Raw genomic sequence first — 14,763 nt, forward strand, 5'->3', positions numbered from 1 at the left:
TGCATGCATATGCATATATATGTGAGTTTTTATGATTTTTATATGTTTTTATATATGTTTATATTTGTATATTGTAAATTAACTCCATGAACTTTTGTAAATCTCTGAAGAGGCCTTGAGAACCATACATCTACCTCTATTTTCATCCATTTAATCTATCAGTTACTCCAGTTTACTCGAGTTATATAGATAGAATGAGGCATGTCACCTCTAGGCTGAAACAGCTGTAACACATTGTCCCTTCTTCGGTCACTAGATGTCCTTTTTAATTTTTATTACTGATATGACATCTCGCAAACCAAATCTGAAAACAGTATGTATAAATATTAATTTTCTAAAATGTTAAAATCTTAGAATTTCTGTACAAAAGATATGTGTATTGTGTAAGTTCACTCAAATGCCAGCAGTATGTAACCTTAGGACTAAAATTTTATCTACTGATGGTTAACAAATGATCAAACACATTCTATGGTCATCAAAATATGTGATAAAAACTTACCCAAAATTAAGGTCAGTTTGCAAATTATCTGAATGAAATCTATGAAAGTGAATATATTTTGTAGACCACCAAATTTTATTTTGAGAATCTTCAACAGACTTTCCTCATCTTCATAACCTGAAAAAGAAGAAGAAAAAAACTAAGACAAATTTACATCATACTGTGTGATATGTATACAAAATGTTTCTAACGTGTAACACAGGTATTTTACTTCAATAAGGTTTTGTGTAATGTGCTCTTGTTATGTGGATATGTTTGGTGTAAGTGCTGTTGAATATCCATAGTTTCTAAAAAGATGTTTGTGCATTCATGTACGTGAAGAGAGTTTAAAATCTGTAAGTTTCATATATCTTCCTCCTCTTCATCATCTTCTGCTTCCTCCTCTTCTTTTTAAAGTTGAAGCTGTGACTAAATAATCACAGGTCCTCTTTAAGGATCCCAAAGAGGCACAACGTTCCATCTATGGCCAAATACAGAGATGGTCAAAAGTTTGGAACATATGTCTGAAGTTTAGAATTTTCATATTAAATGCCCAAAGTTATATTTAATTTGCAATATATTATTACTTGGCCAAAAGTTTGAGAACATAAGTCTGAAATTTTTTTCTTCTAGATATTGAACCATTGAATCTGTTACTAGGTAAGTATACCTCTATGTTGTATGTATTTGAATCGAATTGTACTTGGGCATAACAATCTTAATTTTAAAAAAATGTTCCAAACTTTTAGCTGTGACTGTACATTTAGTGTTTAAATGGTGATGATGGTTAAGTAGCTGGTTTAAGTATTCGAGTACATATCAAGAGACAGTGATGTTATAGTGCAATGACACTACTGCATCATTGTTTTAATGTTCAGCTTTCCATGCTTGCATGGGTTGGATGGAGATAAAGCAGATTTTCTATGGCCTTTCTGTTGCCAACCCTCCACCATTTCCAAGCAAGCTAATATTTTCTCATGGTTAAACATGTTATCACAGAATATTGGAAATAAATTACACTGCTTATATGACACTAACAATCATTTTACGGTTATCAGGTGATGGCAAGACAAGGAGACACAAACATGCACTCTCCCTCCCCGATACACTAATGCACACACAATGGGCTTTTTTTTTAGTTTCCATCTGCCAAATCCACTGACAAGGGTTTGGTTGGACCAGAGCTATAGAAGACATTTATTCAAGGGGCCCACTCAGTGAAACTGATCCTGGAACCATATGGTTGGAAAGCACACATCTTTACAACAAAGCCATCTAAGCACCTGTACATATTTAAGCATAATAAAACTTACCCAGTTTTTTAAGCAACTGACTCAGCTCATCAATTTCTAAAAATCCAGAATTATCAGTATCTGTTTCCATGAAAACTTTCTGAAAAATATCAAAGAAAATATAACCTGATTATAGTAACAAGGGCAGTAAATGGCAAGCGTGGTAAAATACCAGGTTACATGCTTCGTGCTGTTAACTATGTCCCTCTATGTTATGAATCCATCTCTACTGTGGATATATTTTGCCTTCTTTCTTACTGGATTTGATAAAATAGTTATCCTTTATTTTTTACTAGTTTCACTCATTAGACTTCAGTCATGTTAGAACACTGCCCTGAAGCATTTTTAGTCAAATGAATCGACCCCAGTACTTAATTTTTTTTACTAAGCCTGTTACTTATTCTATCAGTCTTTTGCTAAACTACTAAGTTATGGGGACATAAATCCACCAACACCAGTTGTCAAGTGGTGGTGGGGGACAAACACAAATACATACACACACACAGCAAGCTTCTTTCAATTTCCGTCTCGCAAATCCACTCAAGGTTTTGGTTGGCCTGAGGCTATAAGACACTTGCCTATAAGACACTTGCCTAAGGTGCAATGTTGTGGGACTGAAATCAGAACCATGTGGTTAGGAAGCATACTTCTTACCACACAGCCATGCCTGAATCTAAAAAGAAGGGAGAAAGTATATTTTAAGATAAAATGTATTTCTACTTACAGCATATTCTTTCACCTTTTCCCATCCCTCTTTCATCTGTGGCATTGTCACATAACCACTCTTTGTTTTCTAAGAGTTTTAGTTAACGATCAACAACAAGAACATCAAAAATTATATTGATGATGATGGTGATAACAATGATAAAAATGTTTATAACTTCTCATGCAGACATAAAACCAGACTCAGAAAAACCTAAAGCCTAAGAGTTTAGAGACAGTACAAAGAAGAAAGGGAAAAAACAAATATAGGACTAACAGAGTAAAATGGTAAAATCAATAGTAACAATAAAGAGTAAAAACAAAGAGACAACATGTAATAACAATTAAAACAATAAAAGAAAGGAACAACCCCACAGAGTGATTCTGGGTACCCTGCACAGTCCTCTGGTTTACTCTGATACACCAAAAGCTTGTGCCTTCTCCCAGTTCTTGTCATCAGTCTATAGCTACATAGAAGAAGTGTATTTTGCTACGCCACTTCGACTGACATGTTATATCATTTACTGGAAGGCAACGCCTTCCTCTTTGTTGGTAATAGTGTTGCTTGAAGATGTTGATGAGGGTCTTGGTCTCAGAGGAAAAGTTTTGTCCTCAATTCAGTAGTAACTATCTACTTACTTGCTTTTGTAAAGTTTTGTGTCTTGTTATTGTTGTTAAGCTTTCATGTTGATGCTGCAGATGCTGTGGTGGTTACTATCTTTGTTCCTGTTGCTGTACCTATTGTAACAGTTACTATTGCTGATTTTGGTGGCGTGGCTGTTTGTATTACTGTTGCAACAGTTGCTGTTATTGTGTTGTGCTTGTTGCACTAGGAGTAGTCAAGCCCTCCTACTTTTACTTTCTGTTGTGAGCAGAAGACTCTTAGGTAGTTGGCAATACCACATATGCAGCACCTGGGCTTTATATGCCTTCCACTATGATGTGCAGTTCTACTTCATTTGACAAATGACTTAGATATGGGACCTTTCTGAGGTGTTCTGTAATAGGATCTCTAGTGCAATTCTGGGCTGAATTCTCCTGCCTATATTTGTTTACATCTATGAGAGTGTCACCTCCTTTGTGAACAATGCAGGCCACAAACTACCAGATGCCCAACTCTTGTGACACATAAGTTATCTTGACCCTTACTATTCAACTGCCAAGTAGGAATGAGGAGGAGCCCTTCACTTGCAAGGAATGACATAGTTCTTGAATGCGAGATCCTTCGTCAGAAATTACAGTTCAATGATCTGAAAATTTAGATCCCAGTGACAAAGTCTATGTCTATCCAGATACCTCACAAACATCTTTCCACTCGGATATCTGTTGCTGTTTTCACACACCAGGTTTTGACTGGCTCACACAGGTAAACTATTGTTCTTCAAGCAATCTTTTCTAGGAGTTCTGCATCACTTCTAATGCCACACTTCTGCCATCTATTTTAATTAGATTTTCAACTCAGCTTGCGAAGACCTGTTGGGGCAAGTGAAAGTGAAATCGTGATGGCACCCGTGCCCAGCGTTGCCTTCCTGGCACTTGTGCCAGTGGCACGTGTAAAGACATTCGAGTGAGATCGTTGCCAGTGCCGATGGACTGGCTCCTGTGTAGGTGGCACATAAACGCACCCACTACACTCTCAGAGTGGCTGGCTTTAGGAAGGGCATCCTGCTGTAGAAACTGTGCCAAATCAGATTGGAGCCTGGTGTAGCCTTCTGGTTCATCAGTCCTCAGTCAAATCGTCCAACCCATGCTAGCATGGAAAGCGGACGTTAAACAATGCTGATGATGATGATGACTACTTTTTTTAGTTTGTATGTTTGTCCTCCTTAAAATCTTGGACAAATTTTTGGCAGCTTCTGCAAAGGATCTAAACTTTGTGGTACTGCTGCTACCACCACTATTGGTAGTCACATCGGTGATGGTGGAGGTGGTGTTGCTAGAGTAGCAATAGATACAGTAGCAGCAGTAGTATTGCTCATCTCTTTCCACTGTTGTAGTAGTGATGGTGTTTGACAAGTTCTTTTCATTTGATATTTTCTTATTGTTATCATGGTCATTGTTGCTGTCTTCATGTATATATAAAGTGAGGAAGAGATATTTAAAAGTAAGTTCCATTTTCCTCTCAAAACTACCTCCCACTTCTCCTTTAGTTGGTTGGCTGTTGAAGACAATGCCATCTTTTAAATAATCATTAAAAAAAATATTGAAAATAATTATTGCTCTAACCACAAAGAAGCAAGAAATGATGGAACCAACCAGCCAGCTGGAGTTTTGGTTAGCTAAGCAAGAAGATGTTTAACAAAAATTAATAATCAAAAGTCTATAATCAGACAAATTCATGGACAGCTCTCAAGTATGTTTTACTACTACAAAAAATGAAAAAATAATTTCCAAATCAAATTTTGTTTGGCAGTTGATTGGGTCTTTTTTGTCATTTATTTTTTTCAAGTCTTCTTTGGTTGATAACACAAGTTTTATTGTTTTTCTTAAACATTTAGCTAATCCTCTGAGTAACTTCAAGTGACAAAGTGTTCGATTCCAGACAAATGATGATTATCACTTGGAACAGAAGTACCATTAATTATTTAATTTTACAAGCATTGTCTGCATTATATTTCTCTTGTAATGTTCATGGTGAAATTAGTAGTCTTTAATAATATTTAATGCTTTTATATCAATTGTATATTATAAGGGGGTCGGGGAAACTTAGTTGTCATTGTAAATGAAAAAAATCTGGTAACTTGCACCATGCTTTCACTTCTTGTTTTCAGTACCTATGTGGTAGTGAGCAGACATAAATATCTTCTCAACCCTTCCTCTCTTGATAATATATATAGTTTCGACATATGGTTGTATGATTAAATTATGACTTTTCAAAATTAACAATAAATAAAATATAATGAAAATTGACTATTTTTTAAAAGGATACATCAAACAGCATTAACAAATTTCGAGACGTTTCCAAATTGAAGGATATTCTCTGCTTGTATTCTGGTGGAAAGAAGAAACAAAACAAAAATATTTTAATAAAATTATGCTTTTGCTGTAACATTTATATTTCTGATTGATTATAAGAAATGAGATTCTTTTAGATTTTCTTAGCAAAAACAAGAGATATTCTGATATGTTTGATAGGTTGGCACGGGTATGGTTATGTAGTAAGACGTTTGCTTCCCAACCACATGGTCTCAGGATCAGTTCCCTGTGTGGCACCTAGTACAAGTATCTTCTATGACAGCTTCAAGCTGACCAAAGCCATGTGAGTAGCTTTGGTTGACAGAAACTGTCAGAAGCTTTTTGTGTATATTCTCCTTGCCTTGACGTCACATAATGGTTGTGAGTGTCACCATCATGTAAGTGGTATCCTCCATTTCCAATCTTTTGTGGAAAACATGTTTGGCAATGAAGAATATTACCTTATTTGGAAGTAAGTGAGGGTTGGTAATAAGAAGGACATCTAGCTGAACAAAATCCACCTTAACAAATTCCAGCCAAACCATGCAAACATGGAATACTGGATGTTAAAACAATGACAATGACGTTGATGAATTCTCACTGAAAATCTTCCTTTTCTAAATGGTACCCTAAAGGTAAACCAAATTCACATAGCCCATCCTTATTTTGGGGACTATGACCTGACAGTTTAGGTATAAAAAGTCATTAAAGTAAAATGCATTTTGAATCATCATCATCATCATCGTTTAACGTCTGCTTTCCATGCTAGCATGGGTTGGACGATTTGACTGAGGACTGGTCAAACCAGATGGCTACATCAAGCTTCAATCTGATTTGGCAGAGTTTCTACAGCTGGATGCCCTTACTAACGCCAACCACTCCGAGAGTGTAGTGGGTGCTTTTACGTGCCACTGGCACGAAGGCCAGTCAGGCGGTACTGGCAACGGCCATGCTCAAAATGGTGTATCTTATGAGCCACCCGCACAAGAGCCAGTCCAGGGGCACTGGCAACGATCTCGCTCGAAAGTCCTTACACATGCCACGGGCACAAGTGCCAGAAAGGTGACGCTGGGCACAGGTGCCATCCCGATTTCGCTTTCAGGGATATAAACTTGATTTGTTGGAAATTTAGCAGTAATTGTCAGTGCCAACTCAATGTATGAACAGATAAACTTAAGAATTTGGACTTTTTCTGTTTTATTTTCATTTTACCATCAATTTTTGGCAAATTTTGCATATATCCGAATTGCATATTGCTTATCTAAGTATACATTTTATAGTAACATATTGATACCTAGTTTATTACAAACTCCTCAATTGTAAATTGAAAGTAAGGATACCTGTTATGTCAGCAACATTGAGAAAAATACTTCAAAAAGTTGAATTGAAATAGTTGCTAAAGGATTACAGAAAATTTCATTCTCATGTTCTTTATCTAGTGATAGAGATGTAGCCTAGTAGTGAGGCCAGATTGCAAGATCATGGTTTTGATTTTTGGACCAGGCAGTGCACAGTGCTCTTGAGCAAGACACTTCATTTCTCAATGCTCCAGCTCACTCAGTCATAAATGTCTAACTTGCAATGGACTGGTGTTCTGTTCAGGAAGAATGTTGTGATCTCAGTCATACACCTTGGAAACTGGACAACTGGCTCACTTAATCTTAGGATTTGAATTACACACTGCTTAAATGGTACCCAGTTAGAGCAAGGTGCATTAGGGAATATGTAAGCCAAGTGTCTTGACTTTCATTAAATCAGGTCTCAGTAACAGAATACAAACTTGATACTTTCACTTGTAGCTGACTCCAACTTGGCCAACTGGGAATTTGTATGAAGATTCTTGAATAATAGATGAATACAATATTACAAAAAAAAAAAAAAAAAAAAAAAAAAAAAATCATACCTCTGAAGAAAATATGTGTGAGGAATTGTTTAATTTCTCTGGCAGCCATTATATTCTCACTATCAGCATGGGCATTGTAGATAGCTTCAAACTCTGGCTCTTCAACACTACCCTCCTGATAAAATTAAAGAATTTAAAGTAGTATGATATACAAAGGAAAATTCTATATATTTACATTTTCTGGACAATATTAAAAGAAGTCAGGATATATTAAAAGAATGTTATGAAGAAGAGAATAAAGTTCTAACTATTGTGACAGTAAACTGCGCAACATTATTATAGTTTGGTGGGCAATCACCTGCAGCAAATGGAAGAAATAATCTGATAAGTATAATTCAAAATAATACTACTAGTTCTACAAAAGAAAATGAATAGTGGATCAATAATTAATTCTAATGAGAAATAATGATCATTAATCACATGACTGTTGCACAGTCTCCTTATTAATTTTTGATACGCATTTAATGTGGTAGTCAGTTGTCCTGTAGGTGTGAAGGTGGGCGTTGAAGTACTACAGCTGGTGTGAAGTGGAGTGTGAAGAACTATAGTCAGTGTAAGTCCAGGTGATGAAGGACTACATTACACAAGACATCCAGCTGTGTATGACTACTTCCTCTCTAGGCAAGTTGGCTTGCTGGGCTGGCCTTTTCTTAGCCGCTGACTCGGCTGTTGGAGTCAGGCTGTTGGAGTCAGGCTGTTGGAGTCAGGACGCCATGTTTTGCAACAAGATTTATTTAACTATGCACTTGAGGTACATTTTGGTCTGAGGATTCAGTTGTTCAATCAACTAAATTACCTGTTCCTGATTTAATGTGGAAGTCATTAAGCATTCCATAGACATGAATACCCTTTGGTCCCTCTGGTGGTGAAAGGCACTTGTGGTGGTACATGTAAAAGTGCTTGTGCAGTGTCATGTAAAAGCTACTCATGTGGCATTCATTCATTTCACCTAACTACCTGCAAAACACTACCACTAAAATACAAAATAACAAAGAAAACAATAATATACTTACATTTATCATGTCTGTGCTGTAGAAAAAAAAAAAAAGAAAAAGCAAAGAATTAAAATGAATTGAATATAAATTCTTGTTCATTAACAACTAAACAATATCTTGATTGTACTCAAAGCTCAGAATAGCTTATAAAGGCATGTTCTTGTCTCATTTTCTATAACATTAAAGAAGATGAGCTGTGACTTATTTCCCCACAGTTAGGCTTGTAAAATTATGTGTACCATTATCATCGTCATGAGCAATATTGTTTTACATCCACTTTGCATGGCAGTGATACTCACAACTGTTATGCAGTGTCAAGGCAAGGAGACAGTAACACACACACACACACACACATTAACATATACATGCAAACATGCATGTGCGCACACACACACACACGAAAGGCTTCTTTCAGTTTCCATTTATTGAAACTATTCAAAAGGTTTCGTTGGCCTAGAGCTACAGTGGAAGACATTTGCCCAAGTTGCCATGCAATGGGATGGAACCTGAAACCAAGTGGTTGCACTAAATGTTGCATGTAAATTTTTAAGTTAAAATTTATGAGCTGGTTGGACTATATTTTATTCTTCCAGGTATTTAATCTCTACATAAAATCTGTAAAAGTTTGCATCTAGCTTTAATAGCTGCTTTGTACAACTGAGCATTTCGTCATGATCAATGTTAAATATTACACAATTTTCAAAGAAAATCAAAGACAAGCAATTAGGTGTAGGTGTGGCAAGAAGCATGCATCCCAACCACACAATTCCAGGTTTAGTTGCACAGGGGAGCATCTTAGGCAAGTGTTTTCTTCTTTAGCCTTGGGTTAACCAAAGCCTTGTAAGTGGCTTTGGTAGGCGGAAACTGAAAGAAACCCGTCATATATATATATATATATACACATATATACATATATATATCATCATTTACTGTCTGTTGTCCATGTTGGCATGGGTTTGATGGTTTGACTAGACCTGGTAAGCTGAGAGGCTACTCCAGATTGCAGTCTGATTTGACATGGTTTCTATGGCTGGATGCCCTTCCTCATACCAATCACACAGAGTGTAATGGGTGTCTATGTGCCACTGTCATCAGTGCCATTTATGTGACACCAGTACCTGCCACAACTATGATGTATATATATATATATATATATATATCATCATTGTTTAATGTCTGCTTTCCATGCTAGCATGGGTTGGAAGATTTGACTGAGGACTGGTGAAACCAGATGGCTACACCAGGCTCCAATCTGATTTGGCAGAGTTTCTACGGCTGGATGCCCTTCCTAATGTCAACCACTCAGAGAGTGTAGTGGGTGCTTTTACGTGTCACCCGCACGAAGGCCAGTCAGGCGGTACTGGCAACGGCCATGCTCAAGATGGTGTATTTTATGTGCCACCCTCACAAGAGCCAGTCCAGGGACACTGGCAACGATCTCACTCGAAAATCCTACGAAGGCCAGTCAGGCGGTACTGGCAATGGCCACGCTCAAAATGGTGTATTTTATGTGCCACCCGCACAAGAGCCAGTCCAGGGGCACTGGCAACGATCTCGCTCGAAAGTCCTTAGACATGCCGCGGACACAAGTGCCAGAAAGGCGATGCTGGGCACAGGTGCCATCACAAATTTGCTTTCGCTTGCCCCAATAAGTCTTCGCAAGCTATATAAAATGATTTTATTTTGGCATAATGATACTAATAACTTGGTGTCAGAATTCAATGTACATAGGTTTCAGAATAAAATGTTAGTTGAGTACAGAGTGTAATAAGAGATTAAATAAATGACAAGGGAACAGGAACTATGTTACCAACCTCATTAGTTTAGAGCTGCTTCTGGTATAAGATGCAGTGCACTCAAAGCTGAGTGCTTGTGCATCCCCTTATAGCTTCTGAAATGAAGTGCAAGTTATTTGGGAAAGCATTCACACACACACACACACACACACACACACACACACAAGAGCTCCATCTTCAAGTATTTAGTCAAACAATTTACTCCCAATATTTAAAGCCTGATACTTGTTGTATTGGTCTTTTTACCTTTAATGGTTTTTGGTAAAAAGAGACCAATAGGATGAGCACTAAGCTTTAAGTACTGAAGTCAATCTGTTTGACTAAATACTTCAAGGTTGGCTCCTAGCATGACTAAAATCCAGTGACGAAGATAAATGATAAAAGATAGGGCACACAACTTAAGATATGAAGATTTACCTGCTACTGATCTTCTGCTTGGTAAAGATTCTGAGCAAGAATTTGGCCTCTTCACCTGGGTTAAATGTACTTGGAATGATAACATAGTAACCAATAGGGAGCTGGTAATGATAGGTTACTTCTCTGTCAAATCTGTATACATCCTCTGACCTCTGCTGCTTTGTGGCCAATTTGCGAACATTGGCACGAGTAAGTTTTGAATTGACTGGATAATGCAGCTGGGAAAAGTAGAGTGAAAATATATTTATTGAAGCAAAAATAAATTGGCTCAAAATGTATAATTGAAGTATACTCATTACATTTATGTGTATAGCCTAATACAAAAATGTAAGATAGTGACAAATGTTCAGGATTTTATATATATAAAAAAATAGAAATAGTAATATTTCTAAGTCTCTCTAAAGGAGACTACAGCAGTGGTACTGGATATTAATAGTTACTGGATATTAATAGTCAGTAGAGACGCCTGCTGGGTTCGGCTGCTCTACATTGATAAGGGGCAATACCCCGAAACTAGTCTGTAGGTGCCAGACCAGCAAGGGGAAGTGGCTGACCTCCCCTGTCCGAAGGTTATAATGGACACAGGTTCGTGTGCCACATAGCTAGCTAGAGGCGATGGCCTTTTGGAGCTAATCAACAGCAGCATACGTCCTATTTTTTGGACTGCCATGTTGGCTTGGCGATAACTATTAATAACCACTAAGATGTAAACATACCAATACTGGTTGTCAAGTGATTGTGGAGGATAAACAGACACAAAGAACACATTGATGTATGTATATGTGCGTGTATATATATATATATATATATATATATATATACATACAGAGAGAGAGAGAGAGAGAGAGAAAGAGAGAGAGATTTGAATACTGGGCTCAATTCATTTGACTAAAGATTCTTCAAAGTGATGCTCAAGCATGGCTATAGTGTAATGACAAACGAGATAGAAAATAAATAGGAATACATTTTCCTTAACTTCATAATTTTTACATGAAGTATATAAACATGTATGAGGCTATAAGGTATATGAATACTGAAAATGAAGTAACACAAAACAATCATACCTTATACACATCAAAATTGATAGCAATTTTATTTCCTTTGCCACATTTTTCTTCTTCCATCAAGGATACTATCATTGTGCATTTATCATTGTTTTTATCTTTCTGGGACAAAATTGCCAAAATTTGAGGATTTTTCCAATACATATCTGATAAGAAACATCAAGAAAAACAATAAAAATTAACTCTCCCAAAAGGAAACTGAGCACAAAGTTAAGACCATTAAAAAAAAAAAAAAATGGTGAAAAGGAAAAACTGCATTAAATTTTCATGTGTATTGTTGTTTAGCTTGGATTAGCTCCGACTGAGAAGCAGTATAATCAAAAGATTTGAATGAAACTATGGAACATAAGATCAAAATTGAGAAATTGTTAAAAAAAAGCAAACAAAAAAACAAAACCCTTCTCTAAAATCATTGTCATCATTTAACATCCATATGAGATGGTTTGACAGGATGCAATAGGCTGAAGGACTGCATAATGCTTCAGCGTCTGCTATGGCATGATTTCTATAGCTAGACCGCTTCTCAGCCTTTTGGCTAAGATCAAAATGTAGGATGTCCTTACTAATGCCAATCTTTTTACAGCAGGCACTGGGTGCTTTTTGGATGCTACCAGCACTAGTTAGATGACTTTGCAGCTCATGAGACAGCAAGAATCCTGGCGGGGTGGTAGACTAATTTAGTTCTAAAAAATTTGATGACCACAAAGTTAAGACTATGTACACATATTAATAGTCAACGGGAAGGCAGAGATAGTCTGTGAGTGAAGGCATCTTAGCTTGAAGTCATAAACATGATTTATTGAAAGTAAAGTATGGAAAAAATGTAATTTGGAAAGACAAAATACAGTAGGAAAAATAAAATTGAAGAAAGAAGGAAAGAAAAAATATAAGAAAGGAGACGGATGTGTTTAGGGGAGAAAAAAGGGGCAGAAAGAAGAAAGAAAGAAGAATGGAACATATGATCAAACACATTTCGCAGTGTGATGGTTCTTGAAGGTCATTTATGGTTTGAAGGTTGGGCTTCCCAGTTAACTAGTATGTATCTGTCCATGTGAGAGTTTCGCTTTTGGAGTTGTGGCAGTTAGGGTCTTTAAATGTTTTTAGAATTTGTGTCTCTCTAGTAAAGTCTGCTCTTCTTGGTTCCATTAACATTTGTCTTTGGTCTCTTAAGTACTCTCCATTATTTTAACTAGTGACTTCAACTGACATCTTAGGTAACACAATGATGGTTATTCTAGAATACATGTACTCTAGAAACATGATGGTAATGAATATGGTTCCACGAATGAGGAGGTATCAGAGTTTCTGGAGTTCTTTAATGCAAGTGAAGAAAACATTTGCAACATGAGCTTCAGAAGAACCAGCAAGCAATTTGATCACCTTCCAATCAAGTTAGACAAACTTCAATATTACCGTGGAAATAAGCAAGATGGTTGTAAATACTAAGGTTTTTTTTCCTCAATGAAGGAAGTAACTCTCTAAGATTATTGGTTCAAAATAAAAAAAAGAACTTCAGAAATAAAAGTTGGATAGATTGGGAGACAAATGACATTCTAGAGAAGGAAGGTGAGGAAACAAAAACTTATTCCTGCAAAATATATAGACAATTAATTAGATGTGTTATTTCCATGTTCATATACATAGTTTTTGTTTTGTTTTTGTTTTTGTTTTTCTTATTTTTATTAAAACCGATTACAGTTTCCTTGTGACAATATTCTTTTCTCATGAAGATAATGGCAACACCTGACTTAAATTAATAATGTAATTAAAAAAATGAAGTACCAGGACTTAGTTGGTGAAGCCCTTGTCAAAAAGGTAAGTGATGAAATGTTTATGATACTGAGATATGGAAACTCTTCCATGTCATCAGCAGATATCTCAGGATACTGCTGATGACATGGAAGGATTTCCAGCATTGTGATGGATTTAGAAGAGCTTGCAAAACCTCTCAGTAGCTCCTGCAGTTTCTGCTGGGACAAAGAATCTCTGATGTTGATTTTGCCTATATATTTCACCCATAAATAATGTTTTATGTTGTTGAAACACTTGAAGACAATTAAACTATGAACTATATATTAATTTTCTAGCACCAAACTTACCTTCATAACCAGAATTGCCGCAACCACCTGCTGTCTGGTCTTTAATCCAAGCATCATGATATGTAGTAACAAACCAATTCTCTCTGTCCTATAATAAAAAAAATATTGAATTATAAAAGATATTGGTTGGTAGAGGTATGATTTATAATCCATGTTATTATGCTTCACACACACACACACACACACACGAGACAATGAGTTGGGAGAACCATTAGTACATCAGGCAAAATGCTTAGCAGCATTTCTTCTGGCTTTACATCCTGAGTTCAAATTCTGCTGAGGTTAACTTTGCTATTGATCCTATTGGAGTTAATGAAATAATTCCAGTTGAGCATGTGATGAGTGAATGTCTTTTGTTTGCCCACTCATTTGTCATAGACATCATCAATTAATGATCATTTTCCAAGCTGGTCTGGGTTGAACAGTTTGAAAGGAGTTAGGAAGTGAAAAGACTATGTGAAGATCTCATGTGTATGTGTGTGTGTGTGTGTGTACATATATATATATTCTTGGTAGGGAAGAAGAAGAAGAAGAAGAAGGAGAAGAAGGAGAAGAAGAAGGAGAAGAAGAATGCGGGAGTGCCATGATAGTAGTATGTTAAATGGTCCAGTGCCCTGAAAGTGTGGATGGTAGTAGTGACTGAATTCCTGAAGCATCTCTTTTGAATGTTTTGTTTATAAAATTTTCGTAGGTGTTATTCTAAACAGCAATAGTGGTAAAGTTAGGAAGGAGGTGGCAGACAGGAAGAAGAAGAGAAGGGAGAATAAGAAGGAATAGTAGTAAGGTGTTAAATGGTCAAATGACCTAAAAGTGGGACTCTTGAGAATCTCTTGAGTGTATCATTTTTAATATTTGTGCGTGTGTTAGTGTTATTCTAAGGCAGCGGTGACCTTCATGTGTGCGTGTGTATGTGTAGGTGTGTGGATGTGAGGCTGAGAAGTGGTTAGTGCTAGTGTGTGTGTGTGTGTGTGGTGGTGGGATGTGATAAGACTATATATATATCTATATAAAACACTATATAGATATACAACACTATATATATATATATATAGAGAGATAACT

General features: G+C 36.5%; 1 protein-coding gene across 1 annotated transcript in view; it reads right to left on the reverse strand.

Annotated features, from left to right (window-relative positions):
- Positions 1 to 14,763, reverse strand: part of LOC106867138 (calpain-9) — a 77,531-nt gene that overhangs the window by 4,912 nt on the left and 57,856 nt on the right. Inside the window, exons 10-18 of the mRNA XM_052969709.1 lie at positions 13,702 to 13,789; positions 11,603 to 11,748; positions 10,539 to 10,756; positions 8,344 to 8,359; positions 7,331 to 7,445; positions 5,402 to 5,463; positions 2,495 to 2,563; positions 1,792 to 1,870; positions 500 to 616 (exon numbers count right to left, since the gene is read on the reverse strand). Of these exons, the coding sequence (XP_052825669.1) occupies positions 500 to 616; positions 1,792 to 1,870; positions 2,495 to 2,563; positions 5,402 to 5,463; positions 7,331 to 7,445; positions 8,344 to 8,359; positions 10,539 to 10,756; positions 11,603 to 11,748; positions 13,702 to 13,789 (910 nt within the window). The remainder of the gene's footprint in view (positions 1 to 499; positions 617 to 1,791; positions 1,871 to 2,494; positions 2,564 to 5,401; positions 5,464 to 7,330; positions 7,446 to 8,343; positions 8,360 to 10,538; positions 10,757 to 11,602; positions 11,749 to 13,701; positions 13,790 to 14,763) is intronic.

Source organism: Octopus bimaculoides, chromosome 7 (genome assembly GCF_001194135.2).
Source record: "Octopus bimaculoides isolate UCB-OBI-ISO-001 chromosome 7, ASM119413v2, whole genome shotgun sequence".
NCBI classification, from domain to species: Eukaryota; Metazoa; Mollusca; class Cephalopoda; order Octopoda; family Octopodidae; genus Octopus; species Octopus bimaculoides.